At 48.6% G+C, this 22,732-nt stretch overlaps 1 protein-coding gene across 2 annotated transcripts in view; it reads right to left on the reverse strand.

Annotated features, from left to right (window-relative positions):
* SLC9A1 (solute carrier family 9 member A1) overlaps window positions 1–22,732 on the reverse strand; it is a 56,508-nt gene that overhangs the window by 15,182 nt on the left and 18,594 nt on the right. For both annotated transcript variants that reach the window (XM_073317972.1, XM_073317973.1), the window contains exon 2: window positions 3,368–3,828. In XM_073317972.1, the coding sequence (XP_073174073.1) occupies window positions 3,368–3,828 (461 nt within the window). The remainder of the gene's footprint in view (window positions 1–3,367; window positions 3,829–22,732) is intronic.

Genomic DNA, 22,732 nt, shown 5'->3' on the forward strand with positions numbered 1-22,732 from the left:
GCAGGGCCGGCTGCAAGAGAACAAAGGCAATGACCAGCACTGCAAAAACACAGCAACCCAGGCCCAGCAGACAGTTGGCCTGTGATCCCTTTACTGCCCCAGGTCCAGACTTTGCCCAGGCTGCAGGGAAGGGCAGGGCAGATAGGCTCCCTGGGTGTGTGCACATGGCAAGCGGCAGGCAGGCAGAGCTATGGAAGCTCGTAAGGGGCCATGCACACGGTTCTGTATAAAACTAAATGTTGAAAGTGAAAGTGAAGCCTCCTTTAACAGGCCTAACCGCTGGCTCATCCTGAGAGACCCCCAGAAAGGATGCAAATGCAGTCTCTTGCAAATGCAGAGTTAAGCGGTTGCTAGAATGCTCTTGCAATCGGAAGGCAAGAGTCTCCCCAGACTCACATCCCTGGTCCAGAGGCCACGGCAGACCTCACGTTCTGACGGATGCACAGGCCATGACTGGTGCCACGCTTCCTCCACACAACCGAAGGCCCCTGAAATGTTCTTTGCACGCCACACCTAACGCAAGGCGGGAGCGTGCGTGGGTGGTGCATCGAGGGCTTTCTGTTGCCAAGAGCAAGAGCAGACCCAGATTTCTAGGGCTCAGCAATGCAGCACATTCTCAGCTTATTTACAGAACCATGTCCCATGCCCAAGCAGCAGCTGAGCCCAGCTTATCCCCTGGAACTGAACAACTCAGAGACACTGATTTCGCTCCAGGATTAGCACCCATGTTGCCACAGACATGGGTATGCTGACCGGAGGCAGATCTCCACAGCCAGGAGCTCTGACACCGGTTCTCTAGTGATGGCAGGTGTCAGAACTGGCTCCGACCCTGGTTTCAGAATATCCTGTTTGAAGGGACTCGGAGATACCTTAGTTCTCCAGCCTGGCCAGTCCCCTGAATGATCCTCGCAGACCACTTTTTATGGCTAGCCCCCAAGGACGGACGGTCTGGTCCCAGAAACGCTTCGGAGCCGAATGCCAAGTCCCAGGTGAGCTTTGATGCCTATACATGTAGCAAACTGCTGAATGGTTTCCAAATATTTACCCCCTTCGGTCAGTGTTAAACATCCCCACACCCTTCCCTTCTCTCCCATGATCAACCGGCACTAAGATCTTCTGCCGCTCGACTCCTGTTCCCACCAGCAAGCCCAGCCTATCCCCTGGGGCAAGGAGTACACAGGCAATCTGCTGGGGAGCTCGGGCTAGATGGGTGAGACCCGAGCACATAGAATAAACCTGCACCAGCTAAGCTGGGCCTCTGAGCCCACGCACAGCCCAGCCCTGGGAGAGGTTTTCCCAGGGCTGCCTATCCAGGCAGCAGCACACAGCAAAGCAGGTCACCCCTTGACCTTGTGGGAGAGTTTAGCCAGGCTTGCAGTTTGGCCCTTATCAGCAGAGTTTTCTAGAGACATTAAAATAAATCTTCCAGCACTGTGTGGGAGGGAGGAATTTGAGGCTTGGCTGAGTGCTCTAAACCAGGCATGTCCTCTCTCAAGTTTAAACCAATACAAAAAGCCCACCAATCCCAGGCAGTGTGGACCTATCCAGATGAAGAGGTCAGAGCAGGCTACAGGATGGGGATAGGAAAGGAGAGAAGACGCTGCTGCCCTGGGCAGTGAAAGGCTCACATCAGGCCCTGCTCAGACTGGGGTCCAGGGAGGAACTGTACAACTTTATGCAAAGAAACAGGAGTTAAAAATAGTCAAGCAAACTCCAGCTTGAGGAACCTTTGGGGTAGGGTGGGAGACAGTGTAGCTGGGTTGCTTCATTACCAAGTGACAGCGTGTGTATCAGAGGTGGTTTCCGGTCTGGCTCCTCTCCAGCCCAGCTGCAGCCCGCAGAGAGGGATAGATGCATCACTTCCACCATACAGCGGAAGATCCCAGCAACCCAGCTGCCCCCATCCGCTGCCCACTCACCCCGACCAGAGCGCATCAGCGCTGCCAGGAATCAGTGCAGAGGTGTGTGTAATGGGAGCGGAAGTTGTGGGGGACACTACTATTAATGATTGCTATTATCACAGCACCAAGGAGCCCCAGCTGTGGGTCAGGGCCATGCTGGGTTAGGCACTTTATGCATACAGCCCTACCAGTGGAGACCCGAATTCTACTCCTGCCCCGACACTGACCTCAGGCAACTCACTTACCCAGTCCCCTCCGCACCCGACATGCTTTACCCGAGATCTCCAGATAAGCCCTATGGATGGGCTAATAGTATCATCACCCACATGTAACTCAGGCTATGTCTACACCAGATTTGCAGCACACAGCAGTGAGGACCTGGTGGCACAGACTGCACAAGCTCACTTGACACCCTCCCCTCCCCGTATGCACTCACTTGTGCAGCCTGCACAGAAGTTTGCACCACCACATCCTCACTGCTCACTAGCTAGCTAGAGCACAGCAAGCTTCAGCACCTCTACACAAGCTGCAAGACACACCCCAGGCTAACCCCCCCCCCCATCCACTTCCAAGCCAGAGTCTAAGGGGAGATCTAAGTTAGTGCAAGTCATATGCCAGGGTTTAGCAAGCAAAGCATCTAATCCAGTGGTTCCCAAACTTTAACAACCTGTGAACCCCTTTCACTAAAATGTCAAGTCTCACGAATCCTCTCCTAAAAATGAGTATTTCCAGGGATTTTCTCCTTTACCAGAGTATAAATTATAAAAAACAGTGATCTTGGAAATATAAAATTTGTTTTTATGACATGCTTATTACACACTATTTATTATTATCATTACAGTATTTTTATTACATTATGAAAATGGCAAAACTCTTCCACAATCTCACTTTCATAGCTTGTATGACTTGGAATAAGCCTGTTAGAAGACAAGGCTCTTATGTTTCATCCAGGAATATCAGATGTGAAACAGCATGAAGGTATTTAAGAAGCCAAATCAAAGAGTTCCTCCAACAGAAGCATTCGGGTCTTGAGCAGTCCGACGCACATTAAAACAAAGCTTAAACTTGTTCTTCATAATAATTTTAAAAATACCACCAGCTGCCTATTTAATTTTAAAAACAGCAAAAAATATCCCCCTCCCTTTCCATTTCTTATAAGGAGTCTTGAAATTTAAAATCTCCTCAGTGTGATAGATATGCTTGCTTTGATCTGCTTAGCTCTTGGAAGTCCAGGGGCCCTGGGCTGCTGGCCCCAGGCTGTCCAGGGTCCCTAGGGACAGCTCTGTTTGCCATTCCCCCCCCCCAGAACCCCCTGTAACATTTTGCGAACCCCAGTTTAGAAACCACTGATCTAATCCAATCATATCCACGCTGCCCTCCAGTCTAGACTCTGCTGCCCTCGAGGGAGCTCTGCCACCAGAGCAAACCCAGGGCCTTACAAGCAGCTTGACACGTGCTTCACTCACCACAGTGACGGCGTCATTCAGCAAGGATTCCCCAAACACCAGGATGTGCAGGAGCTCATTGATGTGGATCTCCTCAAAGACAGCCAGCACCGCCACCGGGTCCACTGCCGAGATGATGCTGCCGAAGAGCAGGTTGGCCAGCAGGCCGATGTGACCCAGGCCAGTGCCGCTGATCTGGCACACAGCATACATCAGCCCGCCCAGGAAAAAGGCGTTCCAGAGCGTCCCCACCACTGCAAAGATCAAGATGGTCCCCAGGTTCTCCGTGAACTGGCGCAGGGGCAGGAAGTAGCCGGCATCCAAGATGATGGGCGGGAGGAGGAAGAGGAAGAAGATGTCCGACTTCAGGATTGGGGGACTCTCCCCGACCCCCTTGATGAGTCCCCCAACCAGCAGCCCCACCACGATGAGGAGGCAGCTCTCCGGCACGATGCTGGACACAGAGGGAATCACATGGAAACCTAGGTGAGAGAAGACAGTTGCAGCCATGTTACAACAGGCAGCCCGCCCCTATGGCAGTGAGCATCAAACAATTGAGACATGTGTTTGCTGATTAAAGGAAGGGTGGTCTTGTGGCTAAGGCACTGGCTTGGGACCCAGGAGACCTGAAGTCTATTCCCTACTCTGCCACCGATTCAGACACCTCGGGCATGTCACTTCATCTCTGTGCCTCAGCTGTAAAATGGGGATATTAGCACTGCCGTACCTTAGAGCTGCAGACAAATGTACGTGAGCGGCTCAGATAGGAGGGTGATGGACTAAGATGACCCGGCAGATCTTTGTTGTTCATTTCCAGGCCAGGGAACAGAAGAAGCTATGAACTTCCACGGGCAGTAGCAGCTGTTAATGGCGTGGCTTTACGGCCACCCCAGCGCTGCCCCACACTCCACCACTGCTAGTCTGAAGGGCTCAAGCTGCTGACTGCTACAGCTCTGCTCATCAGACCTACAAAGCTTATACCCAAATATGCCCCTGGTGGAGAGTACGCTGCCCACACAATGCTGCTACGAAGGACACTAGGCCAGCACAAGTTGGCTTTTGCAACACACCCTTAATACCCCTGGCTGCCAGTCTCCTACTCAAGGAGCCCAGCACCTCTAGCACGGACACTGGCCACTGACTCAGAGGCAGATCCACCGCTCTTTTGAGGCCAGTCAGAGCAGCTCCTTAGCCTTCCCTCTGCAGCAGAAACTAGCTGAAACAGCCAGCTCCTTCCACCATAGAGATGGGAAGGTCGCTCGACATGAAGAACTTGGCAACACATCCTCATGGACCAGGGTTACTCCTTTGTTTTGGGAGCTGAGTCGGGGACTTGTTTTTAACTTGCGAACTCATCCTCACCTTGGGGCATAGGGGAAGAAGGGCAGGATGCGAGCTCACTATATGCCTAGACCCAGCACACCCTTCTGCGGGTGTAGGAATCATTACACCAGATCCAACCAGTGCTCCAGAGACGGTGTTTTATAATCCTATTTTAAACCATCATTTCAACCAAGTTTCCAGATACTGATGCAATTCCCTAGGTTTTACCCAGTGCTTTATTTTTAAGACGCGAGGCACATATGCTACCCTCCAGTTTCCTGGAACAGGGGCGGATTTTAAATGAGAAATCCCATCCTTTTGTTAGCAGCTTGGCCATTTCATTCTTCCGAGCTCGTGGCTGTACCATCTGTTCTTGGTGACGTGGCAAACAGGAAGCTTTCCCCAGTGAAGGAAGGGGTCTAAGTTATCAATCGTTGAACCTAGATTTTCTACATGGATTGAAAGCTCTTTGGGACAGGGGACATCTTTTTGTTGTATGTTTGTACAGAGCCTAGCACAATGGGGTCCTGGCCCATGCACTACAAATAAATATATAAGAAGTTGCAGCTCTTACACGGCTGCAAAGATAACTTTCCAAATGAGAACCAGCATAATGCTTTCCTCTTGAATCTGCAGAGACACAGCCCCAGTGCTTCTGGTACTGCCCATGGTTTCACCTTGCGGTTGCTTGAGGAAAGCTAACAAGGCTCTGGTCAGTTCTGTTATATTCAGAGGGCTTATCATAGGGGGAGGATGACCCCCCTTCACCCCCTTTCTTCTCCCCACACCTCATCACCTAAAGTTTCAAGAAAAAAAAATAGCACGCCCTGCAGGATGCAGGAGCCTTTCGGGCTAAAGGGCCCCAGAGGGGTGGGGGAGAAAAAGAGGACACATTGTCCCCTCTGGGGGCCAAAATGGGGAACCTACAGGTGGCTACAGAGAGGGACTTGAAATTTATCCACCCCCTACCTGTCAGAGACAGATATGAGAGCCGGAGCCTTGGGACAGACTCCTGTCATGGATCTCAGGACCCTTCTCCTCTCCAGGAGCAGGTTTAGTTCTCTGGCTAGCAGACATCTGATAGGCTTTTCAAAGTAATAATTAAGGTAGCAGAGAGAGACTAGTAACATTTTTAACACCTGCCTAAGGGAGGGAAACAAAACCCAACCCAGCTTCATCTCTGCAGGTGCCCTAGCTGCAAGGTGAACTAGCAAGCCAGGCACAGGGAAGAGGACATCTGCAGCTTGTGGATCAGGCAGACGGGGCTTCCTGCCTTCCAAGCCAACCGTGCAACGCAAGCATCTTGCGGCGTGCGCAAACGCAGATCTGGATGGCAAGTGCCTAGTTCACCTGGGAATGCGGAGCTGACACAGCCTCTGCTCCGCAGTAACATCCCGCTGCTGTCACCCGATTTTGGTGCTGGGACGGCTAAGGCACAAATTCGAACACACGGCTGACGGTCAAGCAGTGAGTCAGCAGTTTGCTCTGATCACTAGACTGAATCATGTACCCCCAGGTTAATAGGATTTACAATGAACAGGCCTAAAGGACGGAAATAGATTTAGAATCATGTTGGCTTCCACCACCTCCAAACTGCTACCTCTGCACAGCGAGGGAGTGGCTGCAGAGCTCCGACATGGGGCAGGGGTTATTTCCATACCCACGACGTGAAACTAGCCAGCCTGGGGTTGGGCTCTGGGCTGAACGAGGGGGTTTGTGATGCTGCAAAGCTCTAACAGCAGAAGGGGCATTTGCAGACAGACAGAGTTACGGCTCAGACAGAGTTACGGCTCAACGAAGGAGGGAAGGAAAAATGCGTAACACTCCGGCTTCCTTTCTCAGGGGGCTCGGCCCAGAACGACCATCGCACCAGTGCCAACTGGCTGCTCCTCGGGGAGGGGCTCCTGCACACCCCCACCTGTTAGAGTGCCTTAGTCGGAGGAAGCAGCCCCAGCGCATTGGCGATATTTTTGGGGGGGTGGGAGGGCGGGGGATGTGAGAGACAGGCATTAGCACCAAGGGACGTTTTTTAAATGGGGGAATTTTCGCGCTGGGAGAAAACGTAGGGTTGACAGCCCCAGAGAACAGAATAGTGAAGGCAAAGGTTGCGGCCGCGCAAACTTCCTGCCCTGCCCATGAGCCTCAAATCTGAAGCACATGCAAGTGTGGAACTGTCCATCCGTGAGGGGGAAGTTCGGTCTATGCAGCCCATTCAGTCCATGGCCTCTGCTGAAGCCAGTGAGGGGACCCAGGGGTGCCAGTTACAGTAAATCTGCGTGAGGTGGATATTTGGCCATTGTCTCATTCATGTCACACAGGCCAGACAGTCATCTGGTCACTACAGCCCTGGCTTTTAACCAGAGACCTGGAGGACAGAGGCTCTTAACCCCATTGCTAGTCCCCTGATCCATGCGGTTACCTCTGGCACCAGCTGCCAAGAAGGCACATCCAGTGGAATTACTGTTAGCCAGCTGCAATTAATCACCATGCACCAGGCCTGCCATTGTCACATACAATCTAAGAGTCTGAAGGGGACGGAAGGTGGTGGAGGATCTGGAGAGGAGGAAAAAGCATCCCCTGCCTTTCGCGTCTGCTAGCGGGCAACCGAGGGAGGAGTGGGGGGAATCATTCAGCTCTTATATTAGGCACACTGAGGCAGTAAAATATGGCAGAAATGCAACCATGAAGACTAAACTGGCTTCAGCCTCCCACCCTAGGAAACAGGCCCCTCCCAAGGTGATGCGCTATTGGAATTTGTCTACACAGTAGTAAAAGACCCACAAAATTGCGGTGCAAACATTTGGGCTCAGGCTGGAGCTGGGGCTCCGAGACCCCATAAGGGGCGAAGGGTCTCAGAGCCTGGGCTCCAGCAGAAGCCCACATGTCTGCACTGCTATTTTTAAAGCTGCAGCCTGAGTCCCCCAAGCCCAAGTTAGCTGACCCAGGCTCTGAGACTTGCAGCCCAGACACACCCTCAGGAACTGACTGGAGCTGCGGATGATCGGACCTTTGCAAACCAGGCTCTGGGGCTTGAAGGCTAAAATCCCAACCTGGTTTCTGCCTTGCACAAAAAGCAGGGGTAGCAGTGGAGTATAGCCGGGTCCCTGACCCGGCTAGTTACAGGACACACGGCTTTTGGCGCTTCCGTTGCCACTACCAGACACAGGCACATCTCTCACTTACCCGAAGTCGTGTCGCTCTTTAATACACGTGTCTGTTTCCCAGGAGAGGCGTTAAAGCAGAGGATTGAAAAGGTTTGTATTTCCACTGCATAGGATATTAGTGTTCCTCAACCTTTTTGATACCAGGGACCAGCTTGCTGCCTTCCTAAACCGTGTCAGGAAAATCTCAGGGAGCAGCAAGGAGGCTCCCATGGACTGGCACCGGTCCACAGACCTTCGTTGAGAAACTCTGATCCAATGCACATCAGCCCTAGCCAGATCATGGCTTAAGCTACAGGCATTGCAAGAAATCCACAGTGAGTCAGTCAGGTGTCACTTGCTAAATATGTTCAAGGATTGAATAATATCCTCTCCCCCCAGCAATTCAGTGTCTCTCACTTTGTCCCTTTCGCTCTCAGGATTCCATTAATCTGGAGCATCCATGTGCCAGTGCCAATTAAACATCTACAGCCTTTCTGTGAAGCCCTAAAAATAAACTTACATGGGCTGCGCATTAATTAGGCCTTTGATCTCGCTGAATTTCAACACACTCACTCCCCACCTTCTTCTCTTCTTAAAGAGCGCATGAAAGCTTACTTCTACCGGGCTACTGCTGTGATCCCATGGAGACAATTACCAGCCTCAGCCCGCCAACGAAGGAAAGCAAGGAGCATTAGACCAGCTCATCGCAGGGAGGAGAGGGGGTAAAAAACAGACAGTAATGGCAGCAGCGTACCCACTGCTGGAATGGAGAGCACACCCACCCTCAGACTGCCCCAGGCCGGATGTGAGAAAGGAGAGACAGGGCAGCGAGTGGGAGAGAACGGCCCTTGCAGTGCAGGCTTGTGGCACACAAGCAAGGCCAAAGTTCTAACACCACCTCACTTCTAACCCCACCTCCGACACCGACTTCCTGTGAGACTCTGGGCAAGTCATGTGTCTGCGTGCCTCGGTTTCCCCATCTGTAAAGCGGGGATAGTATTTACCTGCCTGGACCCTCTGAGTGAAGCTGCGAGGGTTGAGGATTTATTCCAGAGGAACTCTGCAGAGGCAGATTGCTCCTCAAGGGCTAAGCAGCCATATCAGCTGGGGCAAGGCAGCTTTCCGGTACAGTTTACGCCAATAGCATGTGCCAAGCAGCAAGCTCGCCAGAAGAGCTTTGCGAAGCATGCAGGGCCTCGTTCATGCAGTGAAGAGCGCCAAGGTGTTTCTTGGGCAGGAGGCGAAAGGTGACAATTGGCCTTCTGATTATCATCCCATTGGAACAGGATTCCCTGCCTAAGCATCCAATGAAGTGAGCTGTAGCTCACAAAAGCTTATGCTCAAATAAATTTGTTAGTCTCTAAGGTGCCACAAGTCCTCCTTTTCTTTCTGTGGATACAGACTAACACGGCTGCTACTCTGAAGCCTAAGGACTGCCACCCTCTGAAAGGCAGAGGCTAATCCAATATTAAAACGACTAGAGCAGGCTTTATAAAACCTTGCAGCATCCTCACCTCCCAGCTGGGTGGGGATCGTTCAAGAGAAAATTATGTACATCTTTCTCCCATTAAGTGAAGCAGGCACAGGACACCAGAGATAAGGTTCCCCAGCACCCATTCACATCATTTGCTCATTGCTGTTACCAAGGGAACCTCCCCCTGCCTCATTAGAAGCTCTTGTCTTCTCTCAAGCTCTCTGTGTGCTGTACGGCGCAGGTGGGAGTGTGATACATCTGCGACATACAAAGGACAGAATCACTAACTCCAGCTGCTTTGTCCGGCAGAGCTCATTAGAATCATAGAATCTCAGGGTTGGAAGGGACCCCAGAAGGTCATCTAGTCCAACCCCCTGCTCGAAGCAGGACCCATTCCCAGTGAAATCATCCCAGCCAGGGCTTTGTCACGCCTGACCTTAAAAACCAGCAGAGGAGAATGCAGAACCTGCTCTGCTACCAATAGCTTCTGTCCAGAACACAGCCCTGGGCTTCAACGCCAATTCTCTTCCAGCCTCCCAGGACTGAACAACAATTTAGATCTCTGCTCCCTTCAGGGGAACATGAGCAGTCTAGCATTGCATGGATGGCCTGGTAGTTTCCACGTGGGAAAATTACAGAACGCATGGGCTTGCTCAACTGCTGACGGTGTTGCATAAGGGTTATACAAGCTATTTGTCATCTCAGGGCTGAACCCAGCATGGGTTCACTGGGGCACACAGATGCTGTTTTGCTGCTCTCCAATCCTCCTGCGATTTCAAATGGATCGCGTGTTCTTCACTTCCTGCTCTAAACTGTTGTGTTGTGTGCTCTTCAGCCCCTGCTGAAGCCTAGCCCTGTCTGTACAATGCGTGGTCAGTGCTTTGGGACCCTCTGGGATGTAAGCTATGGAAGCACAAAATAGGGTAAGAGAAAGACATGGAACTGGCTGTAAAATGCCACATAACAAATCAAGTCAGGGCTCTATTTATTTTAACAATCCAAATTTAATACCTGGCCCAGGTTAATGCTGATCTCGGGCAAATCTAGATGTATGACGCACATGGATATCAGCATATGGAATTGGGCATATCTAGTTCAGGTAAAATATTAATTATTTGCAGTGCTTAATTTGTAATGAAAGACATGTCAGGGTTCAGGCCTTTTTTTTTCTTTATTTACACTTTCATAACAGAGGTGGCAAGCCCAGCGGTGCTGGGGCTACTAATGGCCAAGCCCTGGCACAAAATTAAGCACTGATTATTTGTATTGTGGTAGTATCTAGGAGCCCCAGTCATGGACCAGGGCCCCATGATGACAGGCACTGTACAAACAGGAAGATGGTCCCAGCCCCAAAAAAGCTGATTCCAGCAGCCTATTTCAAATGAACGAAACTGACATTAGAGACCATTGCTGCTCCTTGGTGTCCTGATTTCAGAAGTAAATCATTTTTTGCTGCAGCACAGGGCAGAAGCCAGTTTTGTTCAATATCTTCATAAATGATCTGGAGGATGATGTGGATTGCACCCTCAGCAAGTTTGCAGATGACACTAAACTGGGAGGAGAGGTAGATATGCTGGAGGGTAGGGATAGGATACAGAGGGACCTAGACAAATTGGAGGATTGGGCCAAAAGAAATCTGATGAGGTTCAACAAGGACAAGTGCAGAGTCCTGCACTTAGGACGGAAGAATCCCATGCACCGCTACTGACTAGGGACCGAATGGCTCGGCAGCAGTTCGGCAGAAAAGGACCTAGGGGTTACAGTGGACGAGAAGATGAATATGAGTCAACAGTGCGCCCTTGTTGGCAAGAAGGCCAATGGCATTTTGGGATGTATACGTAGGGGCATTGCCAGCAGATCAAGGGACATGATCGTTCCCCTCTATTTGACATTGGTGAGGCCTCATCTGGAGTACTGTGTCCAGTTTTGGGCCCCACACTACAAGAAGGATGCGGAAAAATTGGAAAGAGTCCAGCGGAGGGCAATAAAAATGATTAGGGGACTGGAACACATGACTTATGAGGAGAGGCTGAGGGAACTGGGATTGTTTAGTCTGCGGAAGAGAAGAATGAGGGGGGATTTGATAGCTGCTTTCAACTACCTGAAAGGGGGTTCCAAAGAGGATGGATCTAGACTGTTCTCAGTGGTAGCTGATGACACAACAAGGTCTCAAGTTGCAGTGGGGGAGGTTTAGGTTGGATATTAGGAAGGTGGTGGACACTAGGAGGGTGGTGAAGCACTGGAATGGGTTACCTAGGGAGGTGGTGGAATCTCCTTCCTTAGATATTTTTAAGGTCAGGCTTGACAAAGCCCTGGCTGGGATGATTTAGTTGGGGATTGGTCCTGCTTTGAGCAGGGGGTTGGAGTAGATGACTTCCTGAGGTCCCTTCCAACCCTGATATTCTATGATTCTATGATTTATTTTATTTTTGGAAGTCTCCATAGGAAAAATCCCAGATGGGAAGGATCTCCTCAGACAGAGCAGCGTTATTACAAAATGACTCACACAGGATGCCTGAGAAGAGTAAACAGCCTTCATTTGCTAATGAGCTAGGAGCATTAACAGCAAGCCAGCTTACACAGGAGTGCATGAAGCTCATTTAGGCTGCTGGCAGAACGCTGCAGGGGGGGAAAAAATCTCTGGGGCTAATGACTCTTGCTATCAGACACGTCAAATGCCATAAAAACTATCAAATGCAAGAAAGCTGAGTCAACATTAGTGCTGAGAAATCAAACAATCAAGGAAAAGGAAATCCAAAAGATAGAGGTTTCTATTAAAACACTGACTTGGCCATGTCACATCCTGCATGTGTTCCGGCACATATGGGCAAACAGAAGTTAAAGACACATTGAAGGAGGCAGACAGAGAAACCATTACCCAGATGCAATGTGGTCAGGTTACGGTTAAGGCAGACCCTAATTTATTCAAGTTCCCAACCAGAATTCTCAACATTCACTTCAGGGAAAACTGAATGCAGCATAATCTCTTCTTGCCCTTAAATGCCTCACACCTAAAATTTATGATCTTTTAAGCAATTAAGGACACCTCAGAGGCTGGACTGTCGCTGCAAAAAAGGTGTGGATTTTACACTGAGATTGGTAACTCAAGATCATTCTCAATGTAAAACCTTAATGGAGGCAAGGGACAGGTAGTTTTTACCTGTGTGGTTAGTCAAGCTCAACCCTACACATTCCCAACCTGGCACTTGCCTCGATGTAACTAGTCAATGTAATAAACTAGCTGTGCCTTGTCTCCGCTAGGATTTTGCATTGAGATAGATGGGTGTGCTCTTACGCTGAGTTGGCTATGTGTTGCAGTGAAGACATAGCCCACGCTGATGAGTTTCCATAGACGCCCCATGTTCTAAACAGATTTACTGTCAGCCTGCCACTGAAAGGCAAACAGAAGCAGCTCTACTGAGCAAGTCCAAGTACTCAATTTAAAAATGTTTATGACTAAGGCCTTGCACCTACACTTGCTCACATGTGGACAGACTAGCAGTGAGGGATCTTCTGCTCATGCAAAGGCCCACGGGAGAAGCCCACTTGTGTGCTACCTACTGCAGGAGTGGAGCCTAGCTCCCTGGTAAAGCGCTTTGACATCTGAAGATGGAGCGCTGTATAAATATTAATAAAATCACTTTAGCAAGACTGATCTGCTTTTCGACAGAACGGCATGGGGCGTTTTCCCTTTGGCACCGAGAATAAGGTTAAACGAGCCATGTTCAATGGCTGCAGCTAGCAACATCAGCATTATGCAGCTGCTTGATGTCCGCCAATGCCCGCTTTCTTTACTCCCTAATGACTCTGAAAATGGTTATGCTGAGTTTTCCTCAAACTTTCTAATCAGAAGCTACATTCGGGCTGAGTCCAAACCAGGTGACACAAGAGAAGAAATGGGGGGTGAAGAATGAAAAACGGATCTCACGCTTTTTAGTCAGGCTTGCTAACAGTGGACACCATCATAAACTGGCCCCTCACTATAGCAGGAGGTGAGTGATGGTGATGGGAGGTGATCTTTTAACTAGAGCTAACATTTGTACCACTGCAGCTAAGATAAAAGTGCTATTGAGGCTTGGTGGTATTTATTATTGATCAGTAGATCTCTAAGCGCTCCATAATCTTTAACCCTTACAATGCCCTTGTAAAAAGAAAAGGAGGACTTGTGGCACCTTAGAGGCTAACAAATTTATTTGAGCATAAGCTTTCGTGAGCGACAGCTCACTTCATTGGATGCATTTGGTGGAAAATTCGGTGGCAAATACAGACTAACATGGCTGCTACTCTGAATGCCCTTGTAGGACACAGAGGTGCTATTATCCCCATTTTACAGATGGGGAACTTAGGCATAGAGAGACTGAGGCCCATATCCACAAAGGTATTTAAGTTTCCTAACTTCTGAATTCAGTGGAAGACCTTTGTGGCTCTAGGCCTGGGTGACTTGCCCAAGTGTATGATGGAACAGGGAATTGAACCCAGATCTCCCAAGTCTTAGGCCTAACCACTGGGCCAGGCTTCCTTTCTCTAAAGGCAATCTGGTTGTACATAGTTGCCCATGGAGGGGCGGTCTCGAAGGTATTCTTTGTGCACTCTCCTACCCCATCCATGGACAGTGTTTGGATCATTTATTTTTTTCCTTCACCACCCACTGATGCACGAACAGCTTGCCAGCCACAGTCAGACGCAGCATCAGGATTGTGATCTAGCAGGACATGTGCTGTCTCTTGGGGTGCTGACAGCGATAGCCTGGATTATAGCTACTCATCAAATTGAAAAGAATCCATCCAGTGCCATGGAACAGGTCAGATCTGGCAACAGACTGAGCAGGAAGAGGTTGCAAAAGAGGCTGGATGCTAAATATTATGGCTGAAGCAGAAAAAGTTCCAGAATGTACAAGGAGGGGGGAGAAACATTCTTCTTAATCTCTGAGGACAAGACAAGAAGCAATGGGCTTAAATTGCAGCAAGGGCAGTTTAGGTTGGACATTAGGAAAAAATTCCTAATTGTCAGAGTGGTTAAGCACTGGAATAAATTGCCTAGGGAGGTTGTGGAATCTCCATCATTGGGGATTTTTAAGAGCAGGATGGACAAACACCTGTCAGCGATGGTCTAGATAATACTTAGTCCTGCCTTGAGTGCAGGGGACTGGACTAGATGACCTCTCGAGGTCCCTTCCAGTTTTATGATTCTATGAAATACCTAGATTTCCTACCTTAACTTCCAAAGCAACTCTTTTGGTGGAATCCCAGCAGACAGCTCAGTAACAGTAACTGATACTATGTCATTAATTCCAACGTGTTTTACTGCTGATTAGCTATGGTATATCTAGGAATCAGTTCACCCACCATTGAAATGGTACCACCTCTGGGTTGGAAAATAGCAGCTGTGTGACAGCAACACTGCATGGACATTGTAGAGAAATATAGACGGGGGTGTCTATCCTCTCACAGTGCTGTACAAGAACAAGGAGTCCAATGAAATTGAAAAGCAGCAAGTTTTTAACTAATAAAAGCAAAACCTCTGTTTTACATGATGCATAATTACCCTGTGTAACTCTGCCACAAGGTCTAATTGGGATTAACAGTTTGGTAGGTTTTAAAAGAGGATTACTCACAAGTCTATTCTTAAAAACATCCACAACTATGTCAGATAGCATAAAATCACACCGGGCGGGCACTAGTCCCTAACTGCCTGGGGTTCAGAAGAAGTTCCCTCTCATGGCAAGTAACAGAGATTGTGCCTTCTGGGGTTTCTTGCACCTTCCTCTGAAGCATCTGGTATTGGCCACTGTCAGAGACAGGACAGTGTACTAGAGGGACTACAGGTCTGGTTCCTACATACATTTCAGCAGCGAAGAGCACACTGTCCCAGTGAAGCTGCCCAGGAATTTTAGGCAGGCAGAATGCATATGCCAGGGCCCCACAGTCACCATCCCTCCTCTAATGGAAAAGATTAAGAAACGAGGGAGGAAAAAGCACTTCATATATTCTCTCTGCTTTTGTTCAATTCCAAGTCCCATAAAACCAATGTCTTGAAACAAAGAGGGATGGGAGAGGAGCCAGAGAATGCCAACTTCCCATGCTAACATTTGCATTTACATGTGTTGTTGCCCAACTGAACCGGAACAGAGCCGGAGTCAGTCTGCCTCTCTGCATTGGGAAGGATGACTGCAAGCAAGATGTCTCATCCCCAGCATAGGCTGTTGCCCCAGCGCCATGAGGATCCTGCAAATCAGACAGCTTTGATGACTGCCATCCATACCATGGCGCAATGGGGTATCAGTCAGGCACATGGCTTCAGCCCTAGAGTTTCTAAGAGCCTGGACTCTCCAGCCAAGTCCAATGAAGAGTCTCAGATATAACCCGTTAACTACCTTGTAACCCTCCCTTTTCTATCTCAAGCTCCCAAGTGCTCACAGACAACAATGCAGGAGGACAGCAGCACGGGTTTCACTAACAGGACAATGTCCATAATTGGATGTCCTACCATCAGCCACAAAGGAAAGGGAGCATCCCCTACAGCTAAGGGCAAGTTGCTTGAAAGCTCAAGAGCTTCCTTTGATATCATACCTTTGGGAGCATCCTCCGACTACGAGCAAATATTGGGAGCATGGGAGAAGAGGGAGAAAGATCCACAGGTAAATCAGGGCTTGATCCTGCTCCCACTGGAGTTACAGAGGGCTAGAATACTATGTCCATTGCAGCAGAGCAGACCCTCACCTGAGCAGAAGATGAAGGGCCATGGGAATTTTACTCCAGTTTTCTGAACAGAGAGGAGTCTAGGACAGTGGAACTCCAGACTGGAAACCTCACTTCACTAGAACTCTAATTGTGATCCCATGGATGGGGAGCCAGCACCTTTTCACAGTTTAATATCCTCCTCTCCCACACACAGCACCCTGTCTACATTACAGTCAGGCACGTTGGGATTACAGGGCACTGTAACAATGTCCTTTGCCAAAAACTGCAGGGCTTGAGCAGAGAGAGCGCTTCTCAGTAGATCTGTCCACCTATGGTACTTATCTGGCCTCCATTAGCATAGCATCTGAAAGCCTCACACAGTAGGTTTATCCTCCCAACACTCTAGCAATGTGGAGCGAAGTCACAGAGTGTAAACCACTGGATTATCCTCTCTCTCGAAAGGCAACATAGGCTGTAGACAGACTTCCAAAATTTGGAACAATTTCCATTGCCATCTGCAGCCAGTCACCACTAAAATTGTCTGAAACCTGTCATTAAAATTAGGTTCTCTAAACTCAGTGCTCTTAATAACATGCCCCACTATTATTGCAGGGAACACACTTCCATCTCCAGACACATCTTATGAGTTACCGTTCTGCTTTCCCAGAACGGGAGAAACTGAGGCACAGAGAGGGGGGAAGTATCTTGCCCACGACCATACAATGACTCAGGGTCAGAGTGGGGAATAGAACCCAGGAAATCCTGATGCTCAGCCCACCAGCCCATGCTGCTTTTCAGTAGGTCAGATATTTTACAGCAATAGCCCTTTTCAGAGAGGACTGAATACCAAGGACAGGAAGATGTTGCTCTTTTGTGTGACTTCTGGATGACACTAAAACCCCCGGGTCATCAAGTTCCAAACCAAAAGTGGAAGACCTCAAAGAGAGGATCCCCCCTACTCCTCCCAATTATTAACTGTGGTTATTCCTTTGCTGTTATAACTAGGATTGTGCTGCCCTTAGCCCCCTGATGGGAGGATAGTCTGGATGCAGTTTTAAAGGAGAAACGCAGTTCCCTCCTCCAGTCTCTGCTCAGCCAGCTGATGCATACAGCACAGAACGAAGAGCAAAAAGTTAAGTCTGCAGCAAAACTGCAGCTCCTAGAGCAGACCAGCTATTTGCAAGGAAGCGATACTCCCAACAAAACCCTGTGGCTCCCACCTCACCGGAGCTACACCATGGAACTAGACCCATTGCTGTTCCTAACACAGCACAGGGGGGAAGCCACGAACAGCTGGAAAATAGATTAACACAGGAGGGGAGCGGAGCATGCTCAGTTGGGGCTGCCCTTCTGAAGGACACTGCAGATAACTTGCTCCAGCAAGATAGACACACCTCAGGTCTCTGTGCAACCCAAGAGTCTTCGCAACAGGGCTACCTTAACTCTTTAGAGAGAAAAAAAACCAAACAGGAGTACTTGAGGGTGCCACAAGTACTCCTGTTCTTTTTGCAGATACAGACTAACAAGGCTGCTACTCTGAAACATAACGCTTTAAGAGGCTACAGCTGGCAGGTCAACCCCATCCAAAGAGCAGCAGTAAGAGACTATGAACAAGGATGCTGCTCTTTCTAGACTCGACTGAGGGGTTAAGTGCTGAAACGTATATGCATTTCAGCAGCCAGACGGAACACCCTCCCCCAGTGTTATTTACTGCTTTCAGAGGGATTGACAGGTTCTTGCTCCCCTATACAAAAAGGATCAGCGCAGCTGTACAATTGACTGTGTTGACACCAGAGTCACTCTAGGAGGTGGATAAACTGTGATCCAGTCACTAGATGCCTGTGGCTGCTTAACAGGGGAGCAAGCGTGATCCCCTTTTAATACAGTTATCCTAATTTTGGTACTTATATGGCCAGCCCCCGTTGCCACAGTAACTACGTACCTAATCCAGCTGCAGTCCTGCTACATCCACCACCTACGAATCCCAGCGTCCTCTCTCATCCTTCAGTTGGCCCTTTGAAGACCACTGTATTCCACGCCCATTTAAACTCCCCCTACCACTTCTATACCAGCTTAATGAAAGGGGCCTGCTCCCCGATGAACTAACCAGTGCACCTGTTTCCCTGAAGAGCTTGCCAACTAAATTTTTTGCCCAGCATTAGGAAAAGACAATTTCCACCAGACTATGTCCAGCTATGAACTTAAAAAGGCAGAGGATAGAGTGGGGGTGGGGAGTTGCCGCTAGACTGGTACCTTCTTTTTCTGAACGGACTAGGAGAGAACACATGGTTTCTGGGCTAGGCAGGACAGACAAGCACTAAGCTGGGTGACGCCTCTGATTGCACACATTTCTTTACTCCTGTTGAGCAACTTGTCATACAACGGGGGAAGGAATGGTCTTTGGCAGGTAGAGTATGGGTCTGGGAGTCAGGACTCCCCACTGACTGACTGATTCCAAGGGTACAGTGACTTCATTTCTGTTTTCCCATGTATCACCATAAGAATACTGCCACTTCCCAGAGCTGCGAGGCTTAATTAGTGTTTACGAGTGCCTTGAGATCCACTGAAATGCGAGAGATTACTCAATTAAAATCCTGTATATCTGTGCATTTTGGAGTGAGGGTTTGTGGAATAAGCATCTGGGACTAATCTACTAGCTCATGGCTAGCATCCGATCATCATGTGGAGGAGGGAAAGCCGATTCCTAGTTAGCTACTTCCTCAACTACTTCCTCTCCTGGCTAGGTGGAGAGCCGTTCCCTAACCCTGCCCTCCAGTTACTCATTTATCCAGACACTGAGTGAGTTTCCAGGGTCCTCCTTCACTCCGGGGAGAGGATCCTGGAAAAGGTCAGTTGAAAGGCATCCCCTGCCCCCTAGCTAATCTTCCCCAGACACAGGCATGGCTATGAATTCAAAAGTGCTTCCTATGACATTATGGAATGTTATACCCAGGTGCTTTAATAGAGTTCTACCTCAAAAATCCACATCCCTCACAGAGCCCCCAGTAGGCAGGGGGGCAAATGGGACCAACCAGCCCACCGAAATGAAAAATAAAAGCCAAAGGAAGACCTAGGGCTCATGCAACCACAGCAGCACCAGGCAGTCAGCAGTAACCTAGATGCTTTGGGGTAGAGACAGAGATTAGACATGCCCTGAGGAAACTAAACAGCTAGTGGTTTACACCTAACAATAGACCAAAACCAGTGCTCATGTCCACCCTGCAGTTAAGGCCTTAACACTTAAATTATATTTGTTAAACCACATTAGGCCACTCAATCACCTGCCCCATCCCCAAAACTGAGATTTAAAGAGGGATGAGCCCCATACCACATCATCTTGGGAAGCCATCACATACGCGCTTTCCCCCACCTCCAAACTTCTTGGCTTCTCCCCCCACTGCAGCTCTCCTTCCCCAGGGCGATATGAGGGCTGGTGCCAGGCTGTTTGCTCCTCCAAAAACACTGACATTAGTTGAGGGGCAAGAGAAAGTACCAATCAAAGGCTCTGGAGCCAGAATCAACACAAAAAGCCTCGTTGAGGGGGTGGGAGGAGTAGGAAAAGAAAAGAAAAGAAAAAAAAAGTCCTATGGCTCCCTCAGACAGAAGGATGCAATCTCCATCCAAATTTTCCCTAACGCCCTTGGACTTTGACCTAGGCTGCTAAGCAGCAATTTCAGAGTAACAGCCGTGTTAGTCTGTATTCGCAAAAAGAAAAGGAGGACTTGTGGCACCTTAGAGACTAACCAATTTATCTGAGCATAAGCTTTCGTGAGCTACAGCTCACTTCATCAGATGCAAGTGATGCATCCGATGAAGTGAGCTGTAGCTCACTAAAGCTTATGCTCAAATAAATTGGTTAGTCTCTAAGGTGCCACAAGTACTCCTTTTCTTTAAGCAGCAATTGTTATTTCATCCAAATTCAATCAGCTAAATGGTGAACTCACTGAACCGCCGCATGCAGTGGGCCCTTTCAGTAGCTAGGTAAGATCTACTAGCGTCAACATCCTGGTTTGTAGTTTCTAGCCATTTGCAGTCTGCAAATGGTGGGCATTGTATACATCAGCCTCATTTGATGACATTCAGACCAACAGATGATTTGGGTGGGTGAAGGAAAAATACTTGGCGGTAGCCCTGTCTGCAGAATTGCTGCCTGATGAACTTCATTAAACAGCTCTTAACACCGGAATGGGGCACTGGACTAAAGTCTAGGAAAGACACATTGGCCAGTGTAACTTAGATCTGGACTGAGACCTCTAGGAGACAACCTTCCCATTTAGCTCACGTACAGACCTTGGGCTCTCTTTTCTCACACAGAGCCAGATCCCTGGCTGATTTACCCTGGCTGAGCTTTGAGCTCACAACATTGAATACAGAGTGGAAACCCACACAGGCTAACATTAAGTGTCCAGCTGGTTTGCCGTGACCAAAGCTACCAGGCATGTCTTGCCTTTGCACTGAATTCAAAAGAATGTCTCTGGAAGGTACCAACAAAGGAGAATGCAATTGTGTTTTCTGTTTAATAGCTAGGAAGATTTGTTGCCAGCTCCCCAAAGTATGATCTTTTCCTCTCTTTCATTTGGGTCTCTCACCACTCCTTCCTGGAATAAAAAACAAAAAGTCCACAAATGTGCTCACCCAGAGATCCCACCTTAACAATAAAACGTTCCCTTGCTTTTCACACCTTCTTGTATTACTGCAAACAAAGCTGCTAATGGATTAAAGGAAGCTGCATTTCCCATATTAGCAGATTAACAGGTACCTGATACAGTTTAACTTCACACACACTTACATGACAGTCTTACCGCCTACAAGAAACCAAACCCACATGAGAAAGCGACCTGCCCAGACCCAGTCACTTTGCAGAAGATAAAGAATGTTAATCATATCACGCCAGCCCCTCATGCTATGAATGAGTCCAAGCTTTAGACCTACCGCAGAACAGGAGAGAACTCCTGTAGATTACTGTAACCCAGCCACCCAAAGAAATGTACTCCCCACCCCCGAGGCATGTGAAAGGAACAGTTATTCAGAGCTTTTGACGAATTCCAGCTGCCAGAATGAGCAAAGGCCACAGGGACGAGCAATAGCTGGAATAGGCAGATTGTGTCTTTAAACAGTTGAATTTCACTGGGCGCTGAGGAAGGTCAAGCCATCTAGACAGAAGGAAATGGGTACAGGCTGCCGATCTTCCCCTTTCAGAGCAACACAAGCCCCCTAGGAGGAGTGCCAATCTCCTTGCCATTTTTTTTGAGAGCAAAAAGCCTGCGGGACCATGGCTGAGTCAATAAGACAAGAGTCTCTGTTCCAACACATTAAAAGCTGACTCCTCACACTATTATTGAGCCATAGGAAATCACTCCCTGCTACAGCTTCAGGGCAGGGTGCATCTGGTCCACATCTCCATCACAAGGGCCTTGTCTTCACCAAGGAATTTTTGGCTCAGATTTCCTGCCCGTTTTTATCACTGGATGCAGCTCCACCAATGGGAGAACTGGTGTACATAGGGCTCAAAGGCAGCTATTGGGCATTTTAAGCCCCACGTTGTCTACTATCGCTCAGAGTAGCTCTATAGCATACAGCCACTGCCAGATTTGGAGTCCCGTCGATTATATCACTCCCACCAGCAGTTGCGAAGGTGGATAATTTTTAATAGAAAAATTTAGCACAGGACTATGCAAAGCTTAAGAGCCTGGGAAACTGCACCATTTCACCCTGCGAGCTACAACACTGCCAGGTGCCCACAGCGGTGCTCATACCATTTCAGGTAAACTCTGTCCATACGCAGCATCCCAACTGCTCTGCATTGTGTGTACTTATCACACCGTTCCCGGCACAAGACCACTATCCACTGCTTTGTCCAGTTTTCTCCTTGTAAAAGGCAAACTCTCAAGTTTCACACATATCAATTGTATATGTTTAGAAATACATGTGTAGCATTAAGGCTTTTATTTTGCAAGTGAAACATCTACTATGTTCTAGAGCATGCAGCCATGATCAGAGGTCATGGGAGAGGCATTCTGGAACGGTGTTGGGAGGACCAATTGCAGCGATGCAGCTGAACAAAATGTCCAAAGTGACACTGCAATGGTGCAGCAATCCAACAAAGAGTGCAAAGATGAACCTTACTCAGAGCAAATGCAATGTAAACAGGGCTGAGTACAGATGTGAGAGGTGTTATAGGTACTGTAGGTTCTTGTGACACCAATTCTCTAGTGCAACCGAGCCTTTTGAGCTCCCAGCATCAGTTCCAAAATATCTTTATTCCCTGGAGGAACAGGCTCAAATCTCAGCAGAATTGAATCAGTCCATTGTCCTTCTGAGGAAGATACACTGAGATGTAGGCAATTTCTGTGAGCTGTTCTATTAGATGAAATCTTAGGAGTATGTGCTATCTGTGAATACTACAGATCCGCTGGTAGAGGTTTACCCATGCATCCATGACCAAAATCCCCCATCCCATTCTCAATTCAGGATGTTGCATACTGCTTGTCTGCCTGGCAGCAGCCCTCCCACCCCAAAAGCAGCTGAATTTCAATGGCATTGCGTATATTTTGTACAGGACTTTGGGATTCTTTAGGATGAAAACAATGATGTAACCACAGAAAAAATGTACAATTAAACAAGGTACTCTGATCTTTTCCTTAAAAGGCTGTGAGATTAAGGCATTTTAAAAGCCGCTAGAAGGCTGGAGAAGCTTTGGTGCTGAACAGAACGTCTATGAGCCCAGGAATCATTCATTTAGCGTTTGGCCTCAGAGTTTGGGTGG

The sequence above is a fragment of the Lepidochelys kempii genome, chromosome 19, assembly GCF_965140265.1.
Source record: "Lepidochelys kempii isolate rLepKem1 chromosome 19, rLepKem1.hap2, whole genome shotgun sequence".
Classification (NCBI taxonomy): domain Eukaryota; kingdom Metazoa; phylum Chordata; order Testudines; family Cheloniidae; genus Lepidochelys; species Lepidochelys kempii.